We start from the raw sequence: 23,830 nt of genomic DNA, 5'->3' as shown, positions 1-23,830 counted from the left end.
GTGACCATCAACCAGGCGCCTGTGTTTAACCTGCCCTCTAACCCCAGCCGGATATCCAGACCACATGAGCTCCCCCTGACAGTCCACTGCAGTGTTAGTGTCACTGTCGGTCTGAGGATTTTGCAGCTCCAAATGAATTCTCCAGAATTATGTGGATGGTTGTGTGAAAACCATGTGTGAAAACCATGTTTGGTATTTTTTTTTACTTGAACTTTTAAGCAGACAGGCTTTATATTAAAATGCAACCTGTACTGGACGTAATTAAATAGACACATGCAGGAATAACTGCACCACAGGATGTGTGCATAACACAAATTTCAAATATTCAGATTAACTGAATCCATTAACTGAATCCAATGTGGCATCACATTTGGCAGCTACACATTCATCAATATCATAACGATGGTGAGGCAGTATATTTTTAACACTGATGTTGCATAGAAGAAAAGCTATGCAAGTACTTCACAATGTTTTAGCTGCTACAGTTACTTTGCATTATTACCAAAAACGTAACATAGATAGTCATGATCTGTGAACCTGTGGGAGTTGCTAGCCTAATATACACATAATTAGTAGAAACTTGCATAGAACAAGGGAAACGTCATTCAACGGTGAAGCCAAACTATTTCTCCATAGTGCGTGAATTAATCTTGAGATACCATTGGAGAAAAAAAGCACGTCTGTGGGTAATTAGCAACTAATGGCGACTGGACTGCACAGTAGTTTTGACATTTTGCATCACAAAAGACAGGGAAGTGGGAAAATGTTCCCTCCAGACCAGTTAGCGTCCCATGGTTGGCATGGAAACTGAAAGAGTTCACAGTAGCGTCTTCTGCCTTCCATTGTGAAGTAACAGTTTTGATCTGTGTGCAAAACTGGATGCCCTGTAGAAAGCAGAGAAGACATCTATAATAGGCTGCTCTGTAACTATGTGTGGCATCATGACCGTATTACATAACTGAGAACATGAAACAAAGCTGAAAATCTGGACTGAAGATAGTTGGCTTTGATCAGTTAAGACACCGAGTGGTTTACGTCACCAGTCAGCCACAGAAACTCCAACCTTCATGTGGAAATCGCCCAGCACTACAACCCCGTATTAGGACCTGTCATACTAACTTCTGTATGTCTTGAAACCCCTTGATACCTTATGTCAACTGATACTGACTTGTTTGCCATAGAAGTTGGTGTCTCCTCTGAAGGAGCCTCGTGAGCCAGTGAAGGAGAACATGGGCAGAGGAACAGGGATGGGAACATTTACCCCAATCTGCAAAACACAAACTTCCATTACTGCACTGGAAATGCAAGCTGTTGACTCAAATAGGATCAGAGCAACTGGATGAGTAACTCTGGGAGAGGAAGGTGTACTAAATGCATGAAATGAGTCACAACAAACCGAAAACCATTGCTTGTGCAGTGTTGAAAAAGTTGCATGGACAGAAGAACTAAACAAAACATTTTGTTTTTGAGGCCACTGGAAACTCATGGTTCATCGAGAATGTTTGAAAAAGAAGGAGCAATTTTGGACACCAGAGTCAAGCCTTTTACCTGAGGGAGCGAAATAAACATAAGGAGGGTTTTGTTACAGCCAGGTTTGGAGGCGATTACAGCACATGGCCTGCCCTCTACGCTGTCCTCCGACATGTGAAGAGCAAACACAGGGCATAGCTGAGGCCCGCAAACAAATAGGGTAAAGTCAGGCCATATTTATGCTTTAAATATTTAACAGGTCCTAAGGAATCCCTTTTGAGTTTAATTTAAGATTCTCTCCTATAATCCTACCAGAAAATGTATTTCTATATCCCACTGTTTTGATTAAAAAGGCACATATTTGCTATAGCTATTTGTTGTCCACATGGGGCTAGGTGGTGGGAGGGAAGAAGCGTTGGTTTTAGAGCAGAAGCAAACAAGGCTATACTTTCCATGGAAAATAATGATTGTTGAGTGTATATTTTAGAACAGAGGTGTGATGTCCTCCTTGTTTAAGGTATAGACATGGCAGAGGGATATGAATGCCTCCATTCTCCCAGGACATATGGGGACACACAGGGGTCCACAGCCACTCACCTGGCCTACGTCCACCTCGTGAGTGTATTTGCGTGCTATGGCTCCGTTTGTGGTGAAGATAGCTGTGCCATTGCCATAGGGGTTATTGTTGACAAGCCTGATGGCATCATCCAAGGATTCAGCCTCCAGGACAACCAGAACAGGCCCAAAGATCTCCTCAGTTTAGCACTTCATCTAGGGCTAAGATACAAAAAGGATATGCACATAAATGAACATCATTTTTGGCAGTACAGCTTGTCATCTGCAAGCACACACAAATTTACTGTGACATTGCCAATGATGGTTGGTCCCACAAAGTTGCCATTCTCATAGCCCTGGACTTTGAGGTTCCTGCCGTCGAGCAGCAGCTGGGCTCCCTCATCCACCCCACTCTAGATCAGGCTGTTGACCCTCTCCTTGGCCTGAGGGGAGATCAGGGGACCCACGTCCACACCCGCCTGGTCCCCTGAGAGGGTTCCCAATAAATAACCCGCAGTGAGAACTCTCCCTCACAGCCACACACAAATACCCCTTCACCCACACACAAACACTCAAAAGCTCAGCCAGGGCCACCCAGAGGCACTCCCTCTAAAATGGCTGTTTAAATGCAGCTACACAAATTAGAGAGTATATCATTGCAAATAAGGGGAATCATTCATTCTTCTCCCCATCAACTTCCTTTCGCAAAGACTTGATGCTCTGAGCTACTCTTAAGCGTCGGCCGCAAATGTCACCGCAAGTTTGCAGCATGAGTGACTCAACAACCCCTCTCTCCCAGCTCAGCCCCATCTGAAGTTATGGTACAGCAAAGAGGCGAAACAGTGGGTGGCCTTAAGAGGAGTAAGCAGAGGCCCCCTGAGGGCTGGATAGGGTGGGAGGTGCGGGCAGGGTGAGAGGGTGGGTTCCTGCGTTAACGCACAGAGCCTTGGCACGTTCCACCAGTTCAGGCAGCCAGCTGCGGGCCTCGCCCACCAGGATGGCCGTGGAGAGAGCCATGCAGCGCTGTCCTGCTGCCCCGAATGCCGCACCCACCAGCTGGTTCAGAGTGTTCTCCTTATTGGCATCAGGCGTCACCACACCATGGTTCTTTGCTCCCTACAGTAGAGCATAAGGGGGAAATGTTTAGCCTCCTTGACCTGAATACCAGGGAAAGTGATCCAATTCAAGTAAAAGCCCATTCCATCATGCCTTCAATGTGGTTGAATGTATTCGATCAGAGGTGGTCTCGAAAGTTCCTCTTATAAGAACTTTAGTGAGCAAACAAAAAGTACACTATTGTAAGTGCTTTACATTACGTCAGTGCATTTTATTTGAAGATAATAATTGTGTTAAATAAGATAAGACTAATTTCCACAAAGTGTGTAACTGGGTGTCTGGCTCTGAATGGCTGTTCCATCTGTACAGCCACGTTGGAGAAGAGGAGCAGAGAGGACAACCTTAAACAACCATTTCTAAGCTAACACCGCCACCCTCTGTTCATTTCTGGAAACAACATATGTATGTCAGACTCACCACATTGGACTGTACTCTCTTGCCGTTTTCGGATCCCCTCTCATGGACGTACTCTCCAGCTTGGTTGGAGACCACAAAGATGATGACCTTGATGGCTGGATGATCACAGATAAGGTTGACAGCTGGGAAAGACAGGGACTTATTTTAGATAGAGCACTGACAGGCCAGCCATAATCTCTTCATAATCTCTCCACTTTGTAATACAACAACTACATCAAAGCATAGAGACAAATTGAATGATTCACATTACATTAGTAATGCCTCCAGATATATCTCAGAGAACAGTAGGTGATGGGGCATGTAGCTATTCTCTTACCATCGTGCTGGCCAAGGATGATGTTCAGGGTCCCATCTGGCATCCCAGCGTCCTGCAGCATCTTGGCCAGGAGCATGGTGCAGGCTGGCACCCGCTCTGAGGGATTCAGCAGGTAGGTGTTGCCACACACCATGCCCATGGGGAACATCCACAGAGGGATCATGGCGGGGAAGTTGAAGGGGGCGATGTCGGCACACACCCCGGCAGCGGAAGGTGTAGGTGTCCATGTCTTTGGTGATGGAGGGCAGGGTCTCCCCCAGCATCAGGGAGGTAATGCTGCATGTGTGCTCCACCACCTCTGGAGGGAAGTGGGTGTTATTCAGAGACAGAGAGAAGAGCTGGGTCAGTCACAGAATGTGTGTGTGACTATCCCTAATATGGAGACTGTCACAAGTGATAGACCAAAGAGCTCTTTACACTAGTGACCTAGACATTGAAATAATGTACAGATTAATCATTTCCTTGGCTGCACCACAAGTATCCACAGAAGCTTATAGACCATATCTCCAAATGTTGCCCTTTGGAAAGGCTGGTGCACATCAGACTTACGCAATCCTCTGAACACATCCCCTTCTGCATCTGCCAGGGTCTTGCCCTGCTCCAGATTAATGCTCCTGGCAAGCTCTTTCTGTAACAAGACACACACCATGAGCCAACACACACAACAAATCAGTTTCCTCATTTAAAATGAGTAACTCATATTAAAGTCAACCCGAGCAACAGTAAGGGTAAACCAATTGTATAGGGGCATACTGAATATGTGGGGTATAAAAGGTTCAAATGATGGGGCATGCAGGGGTAGTGTTTAAACCCCATAATATGACAGAAAAAACTATGTGACAAGTTAATGTTGCTGAACGTGCAATGAAGAGTGGTTGATGAGATTTTACCTTCCCTTCTAGCAGTATTGTACCATATGTACTTCAGAACAGGTTCTTGTCCCTGAGGTGTTACAGACTTACAACATTGTCCCTAATAAGCTGCTGATAGCGCAGAAAGATCTGTTGGCGAGACAGAATTGAGGTTTCAGACCAGGGGCGGTAGGAGTTTGAGCAGGAGTCCACAGCAGCCAGCATCTCATCCTGTGTAGCCTTGGAGACACAAGCTATCACCTCATTGGTGGCCTGTGACAGTCAGAGGGAAGAATACATTAGTGGGTGAACTGCAATCTGATTATAAAACAAAAATATTTGATTGGTATGAGCTGTGTGCTTAGCTTGAGCAGATAACTTCAACACATTATGATCTGACAACTGACAAAACCATCATATGGTGCCATTTCATCAAAGAGATGGCCATCTAGAGAAATGTTTTTGAGAGTAATGCTCTCAAGAGTCATTCTAAACCTCTATGATAATCAAACTGAAAGCAAAAGAAGGCCGAACGAGCTGTGTCAGCGAACTGACCTTTGAACATTCATAGAAAAGCATGCTTGAGAATTATAACTGGAGATAGATGTCAAGAAAACAGCACAACAATATGTATACTCAAAAGTCGAGTTTTTTATTTTTCATAATAGTAATGGGCCTTTAACCTTGTCATTGCTGAAAACTTGACAACTTTGTGCAGCAACTAAACATAATATGCTGAAAGTCAAAACCCACGTAACTGGTTAACCGGCTAAGCAGACTTTGTAGCTTCACCTTACTGCAAAGTGCAGCGGCAGACCCATCCAAGGTCTTGTTTGTGCATTGTGACATACTATGTTACATTGAATGAAAAAAATAAGATATCTAATACAATTTAGAATACGATATCGGAGCTCTTTTAGACCTAGTTACTTACCAGATTGTGAATATCTAACCATTCTGAAGTATTGGATTCAACAAACTTCCCATCAATAAACAACTTTGTGGTAGGCTATGGGTAGAAATATAAAACATGTTACATTTCTATCAGAAATACAGTGTGACAATTCATCATCTGTTTGTCATATACAACCACTATAATGAACAGTTTATTATAAAAGTATTATTTATGTTATTAACTCACCACTTTGGAGGAGTAACACATGCTCCCGACCTGAAGAGGTACCTGGTGGTAGGAAGCAAGTGGTTAGCAATTGCTGCAAAGAATAATGCATCCATGAGTTCATGCATTTATTGTGAATAATATCATCATTTCGACTCTCAGCTATATAGCATAAGAAGCAAAGTAGATGCACTAGGCCTACTACCTACTAGGGTGCTGGCTCGAATACCCGAGCTGACAAGGTGAAAAATCTGTCGATGTGCCCTTGAACAAGGCACTTAACCCTAATTTGCTCGAGGGGCACCATACTATTATGGCTGACCCTGTAAAACACAGGTGTCAAACTCATTCCATGGAGGGCCAAGTGTCTGCTGGTTTTCACTCTTCCCTTGTACTTTATTGATGAATTATGGTTACTAATTAGTAAGGAACACCCAAACCTGGTAGTCTAGGGCTTAATTGAAAGAAAACACCAAAAACCTGCAGACACTAGGCCCTCCATGGAATGAGTTTGACACATCTACTGTAAAACATTTCACTGCACTATCTGGTGTATGTGACAAAAGCAAATATTATTATTTTTACTTCCAGGCCTCTTGTTAAAACGGAATTAATGTACAGCTATGGCAATCCGGAATGTCATAGAAGTGCAACAGGGACATACACGTGAATGTAGGGGTCAATTTCACAGTGATTTTTGGAGGGATTACTAAAAGCTAAAAATGTATCAATTAAACAATTTAGCCAGACAGCACACATGGGAGTACTATAACTGCAAACCTTGACATGCAGCAGATATGATAAGCGCTTTAAAAAAAAAAAAAAGTCAATAACCAGACAACCGCCAAGCCACATGAGAGCTAACATTTTGTAAACAATGTGAAACCTATCAAAAGCATTTAGTCGTCATTAATTCGTGGGTAAAGCATTATAACATGATTTCTTACCCTTTTCTTCGACAGTGATCTCATTACAGTCGATGCCATGATGAAACCGTGTTTATTGCTTGATTAATCCCCAAATGATGTCTCTTGCCAGCAGTGTCAGTGGAAACACCCTTCAAATGTACTCCCTCGCCTACATCGATTGAAAAGAGGGAGGGGTCTGGAAATAGCTGATCACTTATTGGCGTAGAACAACACCGCCCACAAAAATATTAACCTCATTGGCTGAAACTAAAACTGTATTAGCCAATCTCTACGTAAAATTATAGACGAACCACCTTTATTACAAACAATGCGCCCAATGCAAGTATTTTATTGGATAAAGCGCAGATCCGTCTTTGACAACTCGACTGGTTTAGTTATGGTCCGTCACAGACAATAACTGAATATGGTCCATAGAGAATGATAGAAGCCTCTAGTGGCCAAAAGGCTATATTAGAATGGGCAACGCCATACAGGGCTTCCACCATTTTAATGTGGTGAAATTGGTGGGACTTCCACCTTCATTGGCTGATCCCTCCTGGTGACCCTGTTGGAGTCTTGTCCAACCGGGTCATCAGGAGGGTTCAGTCTATCATGAATGATAAAATTGACTACTTCAAACTCGAGATAGCCTCAAAGGCGCTACGCATACTGTCGCAGACGCTATAATTGCACAGATACAAAGATGAGTCCTCTATCTATCTCTATGAGGTGGTCACAGAGTTAATCGACAATGTTTATACTATGAAGGAAAAGTACCTACAAATGTACAATTAGTTGGCGCAAATTTTATGAAACACGGCGGAATTTATATAATCTGCATGATATAGGAAACGATTTCCATCTTGCAGTATTGCGCAAAACCGCATAACAAGCCGTGATCGCAGATTCAAAGTATTCTGTGACATGTGATGCGAAATCAGCTGTTAAATGCACAACAAAGTAATATTTGCCTACTGTCTCTTGCCTACCTACCCCTTATAACCTGCAATGCGTCTCTCACTCTTGCCTCACAAAAGGTATTGTACCAATTCTTGCTTGCAACATTTCAGTACTAGACACGCGTGACACTGAAACGTGGAATTCATTGAAAGTGCTTAGTCATAGACCAAAACCAGGGAGGAGGGTATTTGGGAGCACATTCTATTGGCTGCCAGGAACTAAGCTTTTTTGTTATCATTCAGGAGTAACATAATTTGCAGTAGTTAAACGCCTGATCTGTCTGAATACTATGGCAACTCAAACCAAGGTAAATCAATGAGAAACGTTAAGAAAGATATGAGAATATTACTTATCACGTGCACTGATGTACTTTTCTACCCTTTAGCCCATTCTTCATGGATATTTCAGGAGTTCATGCTCTTGGAGGGTTCGAATCGGTAAGTACCTTTTGACTATGTATATTCCACATCTCTGCCTACTTTACAACATAATTCAATTGTCAAATATTTTTGACACTGGAAATAAATAACCTACGTTGCTTCTTCCAGCTTTTGCTCTTAAAGGTATTGAATTTGACCAAGTCCCAGTCAATCTAATCAAAGATGGGGGTCAGCAGGTAACTTCCTCACGCCTCATGCTTTTGCTTTTAAGGTAGAGGTATTGAACCTCAATAATGGTGTAACAGATATAATGTTCTCATACTGTACACATCAGCTTACAGACCAATACAAGGGGTTAAACCCTATGCAACAAGTGCCTGCTGTCCAAATTGATGGCATCACCCTGTCACAGTCGGTGAGTCCAATGATGTTATTGGTTTGTCAATGTTCCAACAGTTATGTACTTCTGAGATACTGATAAAAGTTAAGATAACTTCTTAAATCTTGCTCCAAATTCCCCAAATGCAACATTGACAAAACTCATCCACTCACCCTCAGCTGGCAGTGATCCAGTACATTGAGGAGACCAGAACAGGACCCAGGCTTCTCCCTGCAGACCCAAAGAAACGTGCCCAGGCACGCATGATCTCTGACCTCATCGCCTCTGGGATCCAGCCTGTGCAGGTGAGTGAATTACAGCACAAAGAAAGTGGGTAAACGAGAGAAAAGTATACAACCAATTGAGGGCATACCAGTCCACTGCAGATCTGACCCAATTTGTAAAACAAACTTTGTTTACTGTATGGACGTCATGTGGTTGAATTGCCATTGCAACAATGATGACTATAGAGGTACACCGTCGTCTGATCATTTGTATTTCAGAATTTGTACGTGCTACAGAAGATAGGAGCCGAGAAGGTGCAGTGGGCACAGCATTTCATCCAAAGAGGTTTTGAAGGTGGGTAAAATAGCCTTACATACAATACCAGTATCATTCTAGACAACCATTACAGGCCTGACTCATGCCCCTATGTGTCTCTCAGCCCTGGAACCCATTCTGAAAGAGACAGCTGGCAAGTACTGTGTAGGGGACGAGGTGAGGGGACACTCATCACATCAAAACACAGTAGACATCTCTTCAAGTTTAGGAATTCTTGAACTAACCATGTTTACCTTTTAGATTTCCATGGCAGACATCTGTCTCGTCCCTCAAGTCTATAATGCTGAACGGTAAGGCACCCACAGTCATTCAGAACTGTTATAGAAGTACACCACAGTATGAGACCGATTCATCACTTAACATACAACCCACGAGACTTTTACATTTGCCCAACAGGTTCAAAGTGGATGTTGATCAGTTCCCAACTATCAAAAGGCTAAACCAGACCTTACTGAAGGTAGATGCTTTCAAAGGGAGTCATCCGTCCTGCCAACCAGACACACCTGCTGAAATATGTACTTGAGAACCCCTGATGTCTAAGGGAGCCAGTAGTGCCACAATCATTGAATACTTCAATAAAATGCTTTGATATGTCTTTGGTTTCAATCTCATTAAATAAGACCAGTTATTACTTGTATGATGAGAAGTTGAGTTGTTTTAATATATTCATTTTTACCCTCTACGATACAGTACATTCACCCCCATCTACACAAAATATGCCAATGATGACCAAAGTGGATTTGTGAAAAGAAAAACAATACAAAATGTAAAAACATGAACAGTGATATTTAAATCAATAAGAAACCATTTACTGTACAAATACCCAAGTGCCAAATAGTAGCCCACTGTTGATCCTTCATGTTACTGTATAAGTTTAGGGAAAGTGAAAATGGCTGTCTGCACTTTGTTAAAAAAATCGATTTCGTAAAAAAGCTGAAGTTCAGCTTACATAAATTCAAATAAAACAGAAAATTGATTTCAGCTCTACCATATGTGATAACGCACACATTGATGAGAATATCTAAAAAACAGAAAAGAGATATTGCTTGTCAGATCTGATGTCTATACCATCTTCTCAATGGGAAAAATGGGTCACGACCCGTAATGTGAAACACCACAATGGGAGAAAAAAAGGCATCACTTGCACCATAACTGACAATCAACATCCCCCTCAGGAAAATAGCTAATCAGGCAAGACTACAGCACAGAGCAAACAAAATGGCCACAATAAAACTAACTGAAGACTTGATGAAATCCAAGCCTAATGTAACAGAGCCATTACACAAAACAGCAAATACAAAGGACTCAAAAGTCACGAGTTCTGCCCCTGGCACATTCACTCATTATTTAGCATGCGTAAACCAGATACAGGGATAAAAAGTCAATTGATTTTCCTTATTTCCCAATAAGGCCGTTATAGTCTCCCCCTAAGATCCAGTCTCTAATCTACAGGGATCTCCACTGTGCACTTCATTGTGTTATTGTAGAAGGTCCCAGCGCAGTCTGAGCCCCCAAACACCAAGAGGGTGCAGTGGATGTTGGTATACTCCCCCTGCTTCTGTTTATCAGGGTCTGTGAAGCCAGAACCTCCCAGATTGATCACGCTGTGTCCGGCACGAGGCTTGGCACAGAGCAGAGGGGACACCACTGAACTCCACATGCTGGTGTCTGAAAATTATCAAGACAGAGGCATTTCTATTCAAAGCAATTGAAAGATACTGGATTACTATTTTAACTTTCTTAAAAACATGACAGGCCTTGGTGAGTGTGTACTCACCCATGTTGAAGATATGAATGTCCTGTAGGGCTCCAATAGCACTGCAGCCTCCACTGACCAGCATCCTGTTGTCTGATATTGGCAGTGCTGCGTGATATCTGACCACACAGGTGAGATAGGGCAACGTTATCACAGTAAAAAGGCATTTCTACACCAATATACATCATTGTCAATAAATATCAGATTCAACAAATGGCATAGAATTAAATGGTTGCAATATTGGTCTGTGTGGCAATAGAGACATTATTTTTCATCATAGCAAATACATGTTGATGTCCTAGATATCTGAAAGATGAAAAAATGTCAGATGGGCATTGCGTTCACATTTTACAAGGTTGAATAAGTATATGTTCTCACCCTCGAGGCTGCGGTGGCATGTTCTCATATTTCACAGCCGTGTACTCCATGAAGCCTTTTGCCAAAATGAAGAAAATTACATTTGAAGATAGTGGCAACTAGCTTTGTATAGAGAGTAATCCACATCACCACTGTCAGTGCCTTACCGAGATCCAAAATGTGGAGGTCGTTTAGGTAGGTTGCAGTCTTCCTGCCACCAAAAATGAGCAACTGGTTGGACAAAAGCGTGGTTGAGTGCCTGTAATGTAAACACAAAATGTGTTTCTTAAATAAGCACTGTCGTCCTGTAATGGTTAGATACAGTAAGTGAAGTATTGTAATAGCCCAATGCCTTGTCTACAGAAATATAAATCAAGGAACACTGACCCAAACCTAGGTTGAGGTCGGTCCCCCTCGACAATGGGTTGGTACCAGAGCTCAAACTCTGGGTTAAAAATGTACAGAGCATTACTGCAGGCCTTGCCTCCAGGACAGCGGCTTGGGTGAACCCCCCCAAAAACAAAGAGCTCTTTCTTATAGATGGTTGCAGAGTGATTCGCCAACATGGGGACATCGCCTCTTGCCTAGAGAAAGAATTTCCACAAGAGAGAAAATCTAACTTTTAGTTTTAAGGTCCTTGAGGTCAATTCAACTACAAATTGACAAGGGGCACTGGACAGGACACTCACTGTGACAAGCTTCCACTTCCAGGTTAGAGTGTTGAGGATATAAAGGTCACTGTAGCGCTGGCCCTCCCTCAGGCCACCGTACACGTAGACGACCTTGGAATCAGGGTCATAGGTTGCAGAGTGGCCATGGGCACACGGTGGGACAGGTCCAGAGGTGGAGGAGTTAATTGGGAACCAAAAATCGTTGTCTGAGAAGATAAAGGTGACAATCAATTTGATCAAACAAATGTGTGCTGGGCATTTCAAGATGGTAGGAAACAAATTTTTACATTTTGGCCCCAAATTGTTTTGTACAAGTTATTAAAATGGGCAACTCTTCTCACCTATCTCCAGTTTCCATAGGGAGTCCTCGCAGTGAGTCTGGTCAGAAGCTTCTCCTCCAATGACAATGGCCGTCTCAGGATCACTCAGACACATAGTGTGGCTCCAGCGCTTTGATGGGCAAACTGAAAAAAAAAAATATCCTTAATGTTTTTCATTCAACAGAATATCTGGTATTTGAAATAAACAAATAATTTCATGGAGAATTCTGTGACCTGCTCTGCAGTTTGTCTTCATCTTTCCAGTCTTCTCAACACTGTTCTCTCTAGATAGCTTCCTTTTCTTGGGGCTAGATGCTTGACCAGTGTCCTCCTGAGGAGGAATAATTTCAGGGCTCCATGCGATGCGACCCCTCTTATCAATCACCGTCTGTCTGGGGGTCTTATCCTTCAAATGCCATGAAGATTAAAAAGACAGGTTCAATTTCTCTCTCCACACCACACCCTACTTGGAAAGTTTCTTATTCAAGCACGAGCCCTACCGTAGGCCAAATACAGGGTTTCTCAGATAAAGTGGAGTCATCAATTTCGGTCTTGTTAGCTTTGAGTTCGGCATAGCAAATGCTGTCTCCTAGATGTGAGGAGTTGGGGGTTGTAATCTGCAAAGAGTGATACGTTTGAGTTCTGTTTCACTGAACTACATTTTTTATGACAGTGTAGACCAGATAACTGCCTCATAAAATCAAGAGAGTAGTGACAGGTCTACTAAATCCATATCAAACTAGTGGATACCCCTGCAATTTACCCTCTGACTCCCAGAGGTGTTGAGCAGAGTATGGGAGAAATTGCTGTTGTGCTCGACTGGGCTGGAATGTTCTCTTGGCACACGTGGAGTATTGCTGATGAAACTGGCTTCATTCTTTTTGAGGAAAGAGTAGAATAACATCATTTATGACACTGGTACATTATGTAGGCTATTTGTATCATTTCAGATTCCTTTGCCAAGAGGAATGTAGTATCTGGTCAGTATTTAATTTATAATGTGAGATGTCACAACTAAGTGACACCTGTCACAATAACGATATTGAAAATGTACAGAATGACACGCTGGAAACCATACCTCTCCACAAACAGTGAGCAAAATCTTCCCATATACTCCTCTCCTCCCTTTCTCTGTTGCCTCTTGGACAAGGTCAGCATTCCAATCTCCCTCCCAAGTCAAGCACCTTCAAAACAGGCAATATAGACCTTATGTGCATTTTTTTCAATTGTTATTAATTAGAATGAATGTAGGCCTAATGTACCTTGTTTGGGCTGACAATGTACCAATCCTCTGCGGCTTCACCTCCTGGCTAACCAGAACATCAACTGAGATGGTTGTCTCGCTTGATAAGAACCGCCATTCCCCAAGACTGAATACCACGAGTTGTTTGGGCAGTGGCAATGGAACATGGACTTGGTGGCACTGGCGATTGGACTTGCTGCAATAGATACGGACAAACATTTCTGCTGTGAACTGCTAGGATGAAGATCGGACATGTCTGTAACGAATAACGATGGCTCAAAGTGGGTGTTGCTGCGTGCCCACTTTCAAACGAAATACCTGATAACTACCTGATAAATTGACGGGGTGTATCGTGTAACGACCAAAGGACGAAAAAGTTCAGCCGTCCCATGTTGATTTCCTCTGAAGTGAATCAACAAAACTGCAGATTTGAATTAACGAAGATGGTCCCAATTTCACCAGGACAAATCGCTCGCCAGTGCAGGTGAAAGGGGCGTGCCGTTTATAAACTCTGCGCACCGGCTCTAGTGGGTTGCCTTGTGCACAAATCTAGGGTCAGTTTAGTCTCAACCCAGTCCAAATCTTCAACATTATGCGGGCCGACTTTACCCTGGGGTCGCGTGACCTCGTTCTACCCTCATCTGATTACTTTTGGGAATAGCTCAAAATAAAACTGTTGATGGATGTTTCATCAGCTCTGTAATACTTACATCAACTCCCTTATGATTGTTCTTAATGGAGAGTCATGGGACAAACTCCCATAATAGCATAAGCCTTCATCTGTATGTGTGAGATAGGTCAGCTCTAACGATCAAATCCTATTGCATTTATGTCATGGTCTCAATCTTCAGAATAAGTTAAACAATTCAGGTTATCCAAGTGATTCAGTCATTTCAGCAGTTGCAGGATATCAAATCAAAATCAAATCCAATTGTATTTGTCACATGCGCCGAATACAACAGATGTAAGGCCGAATACAACAGGTGTAGTAGACCTTACCATGAAATGCTTCCTTACAAACCCTTAACCAACAATGCAAAACATTTAAAAAAGTTAGAAAATATTTTATTAAAAAAGTAAGAAACTAAAGTAAGAAAAAAAGTAACACAATAAAATAACAATAACGAGGCTATACAGTGGGGGGAAAAAAGTATTTAGTCAGCCACCAATTGTGCAAGTTCTCCCACTTAAAAATATGAGAGGCCTGTAATTTTCATCATAGGTACACGTCAACTATGACAGACAAATTGAGAATTTTTTTCTCCAGAAAATCACATTGTAGGATTTTTAATGAATTTATTTGCAAATTATGGTGGAAAATAAGTATTTGGTCACCTACAAACAAGCAAGATTTCTGGCTCTCACAGACCTGTAACTTCTTATTAAGAGGCTCCTCTGTCCTCCACTCGTTACCTGTATTAATGGCACCTGTTTGAACTTGTTTTCAGTATAAAAGACACCTGTCCACAACCTCAAACAGTCACACTCCAAACTCCACTATGGCCAAGACCAAAGAGCTGTCAAAGGACACCAGAAACAAAATTGTAGACCTGCACCAGGCTGGGAGGACAGAATCTGCAATAGGTAAGCAGCTTGGTTTGAAGAAATCAACTGTGGGAGCAATTATTAGGAAATGGAAGACATACAAGACCACTGATAATCTCCCTCGATCTGGGGCTCCACGCAAGATCTCACCCCGTGGGGTCAAAATGATCACAAGAACGGTGAGCAAAAATCCCAGAACCACACGGGGGGACCTAGTGAATGACCTGCAGAGAGCTGGGACCAAAGTAACAAAGCCTACCATCAGTAACACACTACGCAGCCAGGGACTCAAATCCTGCAGTGCCAGACGTGTCCCCCTGCTTAAGCCAGTATATGTCCAGGCCCGTCTGAAGTTTGCTAGAGTGCATTTGGATGATCCAGAAGAGGATTGGGAGAATGTCATATGGTCAGACGAAACCAAAATAGAACTTTTTGGTAAAAACTCAACTCGTCGTGTTTGGAGGACAAAGAATGCTGAGTTGCATCCAAAGAACACCATACCTACTGTGAAGCATGGGGGTGGAAACATCATGCTTTGGGGCTGTTTTTCTGCAAAGGGACCAGGACGACTGATCCGTGTAAATGAATGGGGCCATGTATCGTGAGATTTTGAGTGAAAACCTCCTTCCATCAGCAAGGGCATTGAAGATGAAACGTGGCTGGGTCTTTCAGCATGACAATGATCCCAAACACACCGCCCGGGCAACGAAGGAGTGGCTTCGTAAGAAGCATTTCAAGGTCCTGGAGTGGCCTAGCCAGTCTCCAGATCTCAACCCCATAGAAAATCTTTGGAGGGAGTTGAAAGTCTGTGTTGCCCAGCGACAGCCCCAAAACATCACTGCTCTAGAGGAGATCTGCATGGAGGAATGGGCCAAAATACCAGCAACAGTGTGTGAAAACCTTGTGAAGACTTACAGAAAACGTTTGACCTGTGTCATTGCCAACAAAGGGTATATAACAAAGTATTGAGAAACTTTTGTTATTGACCAAATACTTATTTTCCACCATAATTTGCAAATAAATTCATTAAAAATCCTACAATGTGATTTTCTTTCTCATTTTTTCTGTCATAGTTGACATGTACCTATGATGAAAATTACAGGCCTCTCTCATCTTTTTAAGTGGGAGAACTTGCACAATTGGTGGCTGACTAAATACTTTTTTTCCCCACTGTATACACGGGGTACCGATACAGAGTCAATGTGTGGGGGTACAGGTTAGTGGAGTTAATTGAGGTACAATGTACATGTAGGTATGGGTAAAGTGACTAAGCATAGATAAAACAGGGAGTAGCAGCAGTGTAAAAAAGGGGGTCAATGCAAATAGTCTGGGTAGCCATTTGATTAACTGTTTAGCAGTCTTATGGCTTGGGGGTAGAAGCTGTTAAGGAGCCTTTTGGACCTGGACGCTCCGGTACTGCTTGCCGTGCGGTAGCAAAGAAAAAAAGACTAGGGTGGCTGGGGTCTTTGACAATTTTTAGGGCCTTCCTCAGGCAACGCTTAGTATAGAGGTCCTGGGTGGCAGGAAGCTTGGCCCCGGTGATGTACTGGGCCATACGCACTACCATCTGTAGCGCCTTGCGGTTGGATGCCGAGCAGTTGCCATTCCAAGCGGTGACGCAACCAGTCAGGATGCTCTCGATGGTGCAGCTGTAGAACTTTTTGAGGATCTGAGGACCCATGGCAAATCTTTTCAGTCTCCTGAGGGGGAATAGGCGTTGTCTTGCCCTCTTCACGACTGTCTTGGTGTGTTTGGACCATGATAGTTTGTTAGTGATGTGGACACTAATTAACTTGAAGCTCTCGACCCCTATACTCCAAAATTACTCAATATATGCTTTCAGTTGAGGGTTATGTAGCACTCAGGTTAACACACCAATGCTTTCACATAGCCAGCCATTAGTGTAATTAATATATATATATATATATATATATATACATGACCCAAAAATCGTTGATTGATCTTGAAAGATAATCATTGGCCGAGACCAAGCTCTCTATACCTTACTACTTCATGGGAACATAAAGCAAATGAGCTGTAGAAAATGTAAAACACCATAATTCAAATGAGAATTTTTCTTCTTAATTGTGATTTTTTTTTAAAGGAAAGCTTATAAGAAACAGAACTGCATACAGTACAAAGCACAGCAAACATTGGAAACTTATTTTCAGTTCCTTATATTTTAGCAGCACAATTCATATGATACATGGAAACATGCACAACACAGATGGATGAGGTACCAAAACATTTTGGAACCACGTATGGGCGGCTATAATCAAATTTAGAACATGATTAGGTGCATACAGAGCTACAACACAGAAAAGACACACACTCAAAATGATCTTCCTTTACAGAGATCTGTGCATAAAATTGTACTTTAAAGGGACGATCCAAATCATACATTTATACTGAACAAAAATATAAACGCAACATATAAAGTGTTGGTGCCATGATTCATGAGCTGAAATAAAAGATCCCAGACATTTTCCATACGCACAAAAAGCTTATTTCTCAAAAATGTTATGCTGAGGACTATTTATGTCAGTAATAAAGCCCTTTTGTAGGGAACAACTCATTCTGATTGGCTGGGCCTGGCTCCCCAGTGGGTGGACCTGGCTCCCAAGTGGGTGGGCCTATGCCCTCCCAGGTCCACCCATGACTGCGCCCCTGCCCAGTCATGTGAAATCCATAGATTAGATGAATTTCAATTGACTGATTTCCTGCTATGAACTGTAAGTCAGTAAAATCTTTGAAATTGTTGCATGTTGTGTTTATATTTTTATTCAGTATAGAAATATATTCAATCTGTTAGTATCTACAATAGTCTTATGCTATTGTCCACAAAGATCTACCCAACGCCTGACAACCAGCAAACTAAACAGGGACTTGGCAATGTAAATATTGAACCAATGTAACATAATACAAGCTTTTTGTGATAGGGGATGGCTTTTATTTGTGTCATAAAAGACAGGCTGTGACAATTTGCTTTAGCATTGGACTCGGAGCAACATTCAATATACTTTCATTGACAATCATCACTCATTCTAATCACAGTATGCAGAAAAACAATTGAATTGTTGTGCGGAATATTGGTTTAACTGCAGTTGGATTATCATACAAAAAATATTTAAGGCAAAAAAGCGACATACATGAAGTACACATTAACGTTATATGATAGCAAATAATGTGTAGCAAAAAATAAAACAAAATAATAATTACAGTTCTTTGGCGCACCTCTCCTGATTAAGCTTTCCACCTAGCAATCATCTTTTTATCAGTGTTCCTTGATTGCTGCCGCCACAGAAATGTTGTGTTTGATTAATATATACTATATATAAAATGTTTAAAATATGGGCAATTTGCCTTAACTCACTGCACATAACTTTTAAACAGAACATGGCACAAACACAAGGCTTCGTCAAATCTTGCTCTATAAACACTGTAAAACATATGAGCAAAATGTCCCACTTCATAATTATCTGGTCCTCTCAGATTTTACGTGTAGCCTAAGAGCGAGCAACACCAGCTGATTATGATGAAAAATATATGCACCTATAATTAACCATAACATATTCTATGGAATCAAAAACAGATATAATTCTTGGAAGTCATACATTCATATGCAATAGTTGACGGTTACAGCTCCTCAGGCACTGTAATACACTCTGTAGTACAGAGTCTTATTTCTCCATAATGAGTAGGAGTTATCAAACTTCAGAAGGTAAGTGCCTTCTCCTGGATACTCGTGACTACCACCTTGCACTGCCATGTGACTGTCCTGACGATACACAGGTAATATTTCCCCTAGGTTGGAGTTAGCCAATGATTTAGACCCCTTCTCAACATCCCCTGTGTTGACAAGTCCTGCAGGAGACAACACAAATGGTCTTAAAGACAATTACAATCTCAACTAAATGAATGAGAAGTTATTATTAAAGATACTCAAATATTTTCAAATAAAATTGAGATTATGAAGTATTAAATTAGTTTGGAACTAAACAAATTTCAAAACAAGAGGAGGTGCCTACTGACCTTCTAGCTGATCTTCCTCCTCTTCGTCATCACTGGATTCGCTGATGTGGACCGTGATGGCCCGGTTGGTGACAGGGTTCCAGTCAAAGTAGATTCCAAAGCCTATGTCATAGCTATCTGTGGCAAACTCCCAGCACACCCGCTTTCCCTCAGGAACAGTGGGCATATGCACTGTCATAATGTTTCCTCGGTTCACTGTCACCACACTGTCCTTCTCCATTCGCAGCTTGGACTTGAGCTCCTTCATCGCCATGGACGTCCACGTGGAGGGAGGCTTCAGCGGTGGCATTTGGGCTAGAGCACAACCATAGACTATATGTGAGGACAACATGGGACCAAACATGAGCAGAGTGTGTTGAAAAATGTGTGATATTATTACTCAATTCGAGATCCTTTGTCAAATATATATTTTTCAGCATGCTCATTATTTTATTAAGTTGCCATACAGACAACAGACTCCAGAACATGGTTGAAAGCTATGAGTTCTCTTTAGTGGCAGTGGGTGTTAAACACTAGACTAAAGTGGCTCACCTTTTCTCTCTCCAGGGTTCTGGCTATTCCCACTGCTGTTGTTCTCCTCAACATCTCCCCCCATGGCCTGCTGCCCGGCAGGAGACTCCTGATTAACCTGAAAACACACATGCGAGCGTGAAACAAGCATATAGGTGCTTGCAGTATTTTCATTTCATTGCCATGTACTTTTTTATGTGGACATGATGTTTACCTCAGCTGGCTGGTTGGACCCATCTGTGTCATTGGTTCCATCCATATCAGGGTTACTTATGGGGTGGTTGGAGTTAGAGAGGCCTCTGCTCTGGAGCCTGTACACAGACAGTATGACCATTCTGACTTTTAAACACAATTCAACATACAATACAATTGTGCAATGTAAGGCATACATGAAACAGGCAATGCATTACAACTATCCAACATTTTTAGGATGTATTTAAATTGTATTTAGTTATAGCATATTGCAGGAATGAAGTACAGTAGCTATAAAGCAAAATATCAAAGTAGGAAGCAGGAACAAGTGAGTTACCCGTCTAGTTGGTCTCCGACGTTATCCCAGGGAAAGAGCAAACCAACAACACTGTCAATCTGGATTGATGCTCTGAAGTAGCCTCTAATTTATCCAGCTCTAAAATGAATGCATAAACACCTTTCAGTCTCGCTCTAAATAGCGTACTGTATGAAGTCCCCAACCCCCTCTCTATCCCTCCCCTTTCTCTTACACACACACACGCACACAGACATACTTCAGCACTAATGCCGCGTTCAAAACAACTTGGAACTCGGAAATCGCTGACTCCAGTGTAGTCAAGACAACTGGAAACTCAGAAAAAAACGAGCTGGGAAAAATAGTTTTGAACGGTCATCCAACTCGGAATTCGAACCTCTTTCTAGAGCTCCGACCATTATTTGACTTCGTATTTTTCCGAGTTCCGAGTTGTCTTGAACGCACCATAAAGTGCAGTTTACCATCATATTAGAAGACACTGTCAATCTGTCTGGAAGGCATTCAGATCCTGTATCATCAAAGAAAACGAAAAGACACCAGAATTAATTTTCACCAACGTAAAAACAAACAGAAAAGCTGTTCTTATTTTTGTGGGGGTGTTATGTGTGTATTGATATTGTATTGCTAGATATTGCTTCATTGTTGGAGCTAGAAACATTTCGCTGCATCTGCAAATCTGCGTACGCGACCACTAAACTGATTTCATTTAGATAGCTAACTTCAAAGTCCGACTGGTTTGCGCTTGGTTACAAAGCAACATTCCTAGATAGCTTCTTGGTCACATAATTGCAACAGATTTCAAACCAATTTCATTGCAGCAGCTAGATGCTAAAATGTAACAACTCAAGATACACTGTATCTGCTACTAGCAAGCTGCTGTCCCCGCTGCGCAATGACTTCACCCACTGGCCATTCTGAGCTGTGCGCTAGCTAGCTATAGTTACCTAGCCAGCTGAGCTAGTCGTAAACGTAGGATCATCTGACATTCTTTGGAATCGTTATGCATTTCGACATCATCATGTTGTAACTAGTCAACAAGTTATAAATAAATACAAACTACCAGATATAATCATGCAATAATGATTTGTTGGATTCCTGCTTAGTAGCTTCAATTACCGCTGTAAATCAAGCAATAATAGATAAGTACTTCCGGGTCATGGATTTTTGGAATCCTTTAGAATAAAAGTCCCATCCTGTATATTTTGTAAATTAATAATTACAGTAGGGCAAAAAAGTATGTAAAATGTGCACAATTATCGATATATTTTATACTATAGTTATCACACAACGAATAATTAAACGCATTTCTATAAGATATGTAATTTGTAAAGCCTAAATGGTCAACAATGTTTTTTGTGTGTACTATCATTTATTGCTCCATACAAAATTATCTGTACGTTGTGTCGCTGTAAAAAAAAAAAAAAGGGGGGGGGGGGGGGGGGTCCATTGTACTCAAGAGCCCTTCAAGTTCGCAAATCCACAGTTTACACCCAGAGGAGCGTCGCTGCTCATTTGGCGGCCCTTATAGAGTGGCCCATCAATTTACAAAGAACAAAAATATAAACGCAACATGCAAACATTTCAAAGATTTTACTGAGTTATACTTCATTTAAGAAATCAGTCAATTGAAATACATTCCTTACGCCCTAATCTATGGATTTCACATGACTGGGAATACAGATGCATGTATGCTGTTGGTCACATATACCTTTAAAAAAAGTAGGGGTCGTGGAACAGAAAACCAGTCAGTATCTGGTGTGACCACCATCTGCCTCATGCAGCATGACATCTCCTTCGCATAGGGTTGATCAGGCTGTTGATTGTGGCCTGTGGAATGTTGTCCTACTCCTCTTCAATGATTGTGCGAAATTGCTGGATATTGGCGGGAACTGGAACACACTGTTGGTCCAGAGCATCCCAAACATGCTCAATGGGTGACATGTCTGGTGAGTATGCAGTCCATGGAAGAACTGGGAAATGTTCTGCTTCCAGGAATTGTGTACAGATCGTTGCAACATGGGCCTGTGCATTATCATGCTGAAACATGATGGCGGTGGATGAATTGCACGACAATGGGCCTCAGGATCTCGTCACGGTATCTCTGTGCTTTCAAATTGCTGTCGTTGTCCGTAGCTTATGCCTGCCCATACCATAACCCCACCGCCACCATGGGGCACTCTGTTCACAATATTGACATCAGCACACCGCTCACCCACACAACGTCATACACGCTGTCTGCCATCTGCCCAGTACAGTTGAAACCGGGATTCACCAGGATTAAACGTAAATTCAATAGTTGTTTCATATTGGAACAGACAAAATTATGTATCTACCAAAAGTATCTACTCACTAGAGTCCATAGCATACAAAACAGATGAGTTTGAACAAAACGTTTGCGTGGGCCCCTGGACACTATATGGTACAAATATAGCACTGTACAGGAAAAAACTAAATCGATTGTGTCCATAAAACCAGGTTTTGTATTGTCACTTTAACTCTCTGCTGACTGACTAATTCAGGACTATACCATAACTATTTTAGCTTACTCTTTGTTTGCTTCCAGTGTGAAAAAAATAAAATTTCCACTGCATTTCAGCCCTGCCACAAAAGGACCAGCTGACATCATGTCAGTGATTCTCCCATTAACACAGGTGAGAGTGTTGACAAGGACAAGGCTGGAGATCACTCTGTCCTGCTGATTAAGTTAGAATAGCAGACTGGAAGCTTTAAAAGGAGGGTGGTTCTTGAAATCATTGTTCTTCCTCTGTTAACCATGGTTACCTGCAAGGAAACACGTGCCGTCATCATTGCTTTGCACAAAAAGGGCTTCACAGGCAAGGATATCGCTGCAAGTAAGATTGCACCTAAATCAACCATTTATCAGATCATCAAGAACTTCAAGGAGAGAGGTTCAATTGTTGAGAAGAAGGCTTCAGGGTGCCCAAGAAAATCCAGCAAGCGCCAGGACCGTCTCCTAAAGTTGATTCAGCTGCGGGATCGGGGCACCACCAGTGCAGAGCTTGCTCAGGAATGACAGCAGGCAGGTGTGAGTGCATCTGCACGCACAGTGAGGCGAAGACTTTTGGAGGATGGCCTGGTGTCAAGAAGGGCAGCGAGGAAGCCACTTCTCTCCAGGAAAAACATCAGGGACAGACTGATACTCTGCAAAAGGTACAGGGATTGGACTGCTGAGGACTGGGGTAAAGTCATTTTCTCTGATGAATCCCCTTTCCGATTGTTTGGGGCATCCGGAAAAAAGCTTGTCCGGAGAAGACAAGGTGAGCGCTACCATCAGTCGTGTGTCATGCCAACAGTAAAGCAACCTGTGAGGTTGCTTCTCAGCCAAGGGAGTGGGCTCACTCACAATTTCACCTAAGAACACAGCCATGAATAAAGAATGGTACCAACACATCCTCAGAGAGCAACTTCTCCCAACCATCCAAGAACAGTTTGGTGACGAACAATGCCTTTTCCAGCATGATAGAGCACCTTGCCATAAGGCAAAAGTGATAACTAAGTGGCTCGGGGAACAAAACATCGACATTTTGTGTCCATGGCCAGGAAACTCCCCAGACCTTAATCCCATTGAGAACTTGTGCTCAATCCAAGAGGCAGGTGGACAAACAAAAACCCACAAATTCTGACAAACTCCAAGCATTGATTATGCAAGAATGGGCTGCCATCAGTCAGGATGTGGCCCAGAAGTTAATTGACAGCATGCCAGGGCAGAATGCAGAGGTCTTGAAAAAGAAGGGTCAACACTGCAAATATTGACTCTTTGCATAAACTTAATGTAATTGTCAATAAAAGCCTTTGACACTTATGGAATGCTTGTAATTATACTTCAGTATACCA

At 42.2% G+C, this 23,830-nt stretch overlaps 3 protein-coding genes and 1 pseudogene across 7 annotated transcripts; 1 reads left to right on the top strand and 3 right to left on the bottom strand.

Annotated features, from left to right (window-relative positions):
- Positions 1-690: 690 nt before the first annotated feature.
- LOC311102958 (methylmalonate-semialdehyde/malonate-semialdehyde dehydrogenase [acylating], mitochondrial-like) lies at positions 691-6,915 on the bottom strand (annotated as a pseudogene). Its single transcript, XR_014615778.1, has 12 exons — positions 6,793-6,915; positions 5,867-5,908; positions 5,660-5,734; positions 4,837-4,998; positions 4,424-4,502; positions 3,875-4,172; positions 3,559-3,680; positions 2,952-3,141; positions 2,319-2,512; positions 2,068-2,235; positions 1,169-1,267; positions 691-884 (listed from the first exon to the last, which is right to left on the bottom strand). The product of XR_014615778.1 is annotated as a methylmalonate-semialdehyde/malonate-semialdehyde dehydrogenase [acylating], mitochondrial-like (transcript).
- Positions 6,916-7,912: 997 nt separating this feature from the next.
- LOC311102957 (maleylacetoacetate isomerase-like) lies at positions 7,913-9,628 on the top strand. Its single transcript, XM_084144455.1, has 9 exons — positions 7,913-8,020; positions 8,099-8,150; positions 8,262-8,329; positions 8,428-8,508; positions 8,652-8,777; positions 8,976-9,051; positions 9,137-9,189; positions 9,274-9,323; positions 9,430-9,628. Exons 1-9 carry the CDS (start codon positions 8,003-8,005, stop codon positions 9,554-9,556), a joined length of 651 nt encoding a protein of 216 aa, XP_084000581.1. The 5' UTR covers positions 7,913-8,002; the 3' UTR covers positions 9,557-9,628.
- Positions 9,629-9,671: 43 nt separating this feature from the next.
- Positions 9,672-12,275, bottom strand: LOC311102956 (uncharacterized protein). Its single transcript, XM_084144454.1, has 7 exons — positions 12,159-12,275; positions 11,836-12,023; positions 11,534-11,730; positions 11,314-11,405; positions 11,168-11,222; positions 10,811-10,908; positions 9,672-10,701 (listed from the first exon to the last, which is right to left on the bottom strand). The coding sequence occupies exons 1-7, from the start codon at positions 12,250-12,252 to the stop codon at positions 10,475-10,477; spliced, it is 951 nt and encodes a 316-aa protein (XP_084000580.1). The 5' UTR covers positions 12,253-12,275; the 3' UTR covers positions 9,672-10,474.
- A 5,582-nt stretch (positions 12,276-17,857) lies between these two features.
- On the bottom strand, positions 17,858-21,115 carry tmed8 (transmembrane p24 trafficking protein 8). 4 transcript variants are annotated; one of them, XM_084143648.1, is made up of 7 exons: positions 21,036-21,115; positions 20,437-20,483; positions 19,997-20,095; positions 19,682-19,778; positions 19,489-19,585; positions 18,958-19,251; positions 17,858-18,789 (listed from the first exon to the last, which is right to left on the bottom strand). In XM_084143648.1, the coding sequence occupies exons 4-7, from the start codon at positions 19,724-19,726 to the stop codon at positions 18,572-18,574; spliced, it is 654 nt and encodes a 217-aa protein (XP_083999774.1). In that variant the 5' UTR covers positions 19,727-19,778; positions 19,997-20,095; positions 20,437-20,483; positions 21,036-21,115; the 3' UTR covers positions 17,858-18,571. The 4 variants fall into 4 exon arrangements, with proteins under 4 accessions (XP_083999774.1, XP_083999775.1, XP_083999776.1 ...); XM_084143649.1 differs by having other exon boundaries at positions 20,920-21,109; XM_084143650.1 differs by lacking the exon at positions 19,997-20,095.
- Between the last annotated feature and the right edge of the window lie 2,715 nt (positions 21,116-23,830).

The sequence above is a fragment of the Coregonus lavaretus genome (genome assembly GCF_964263955.1).
Source record: "Coregonus lavaretus genome assembly, chromosome: 27".
NCBI lineage: Eukaryota > Metazoa > Chordata > Actinopteri > Salmoniformes > Salmonidae > Coregonus > Coregonus lavaretus.
This window is presented reverse-complemented; position numbering and strand designations above follow the sequence as displayed.

Excerpts from the sequence above, each read along its gene's own strand:
- LOC311102957 (XM_084144455.1), top strand. Across the intron at positions 8,778-8,975 it reads CTGGGATCCAGCCTGTGCAG|AATTTGTACGTGCTACAGAA; the intron begins GTGAGTGAATTA and ends TTTGTATTTCAG. Across the intron at positions 9,052-9,136 it reads CATCCAAAGAGGTTTTGAAG|CCCTGGAACCCATTCTGAAA; the intron begins GTGGGTAAAATA and ends TGTGTCTCTCAG.
- LOC311102956 (XM_084144454.1), bottom strand. The coding sequence starts at position 12,252 with ATGTGTCTGAGTGATCCTGAGACGGCCATTGTCATTGGAGGAGAAGCT. Across the intron at positions 11,731-11,835 it reads GGAAGTGGAAGCTTGTCACA|GCAAGAGGCGATGTCCCCAT; the intron begins GTGAGTGTCCTG and ends TTCTTTCTCTAG. Across the intron at positions 11,223-11,313 it reads CCTCCACATTTTGGATCTCG|GCTTCATGGAGTACACGGCT; the intron begins GTAAGGCACTGA and ends TTTTGGCAAAAG.
- tmed8 (XM_084143648.1), bottom strand. The coding sequence starts at position 19,726 with ATGGATGGAACCAATGACACAGATGGGTCCAACCAGCCAGCTGAG. Across the intron at positions 19,586-19,681 it reads GGTCCAACCAGCCAGCTGAG|GTTAATCAGGAGTCTCCTGC; the intron begins GTAAACATCATG and ends GTGTGTTTTCAG. Across the intron at positions 18,790-18,957 it reads GGAGGAAGATCAGCTAGAAG|GACTTGTCAACACAGGGGAT; the intron begins GTCAGTAGGCAC and ends TGTCTCCTGCAG.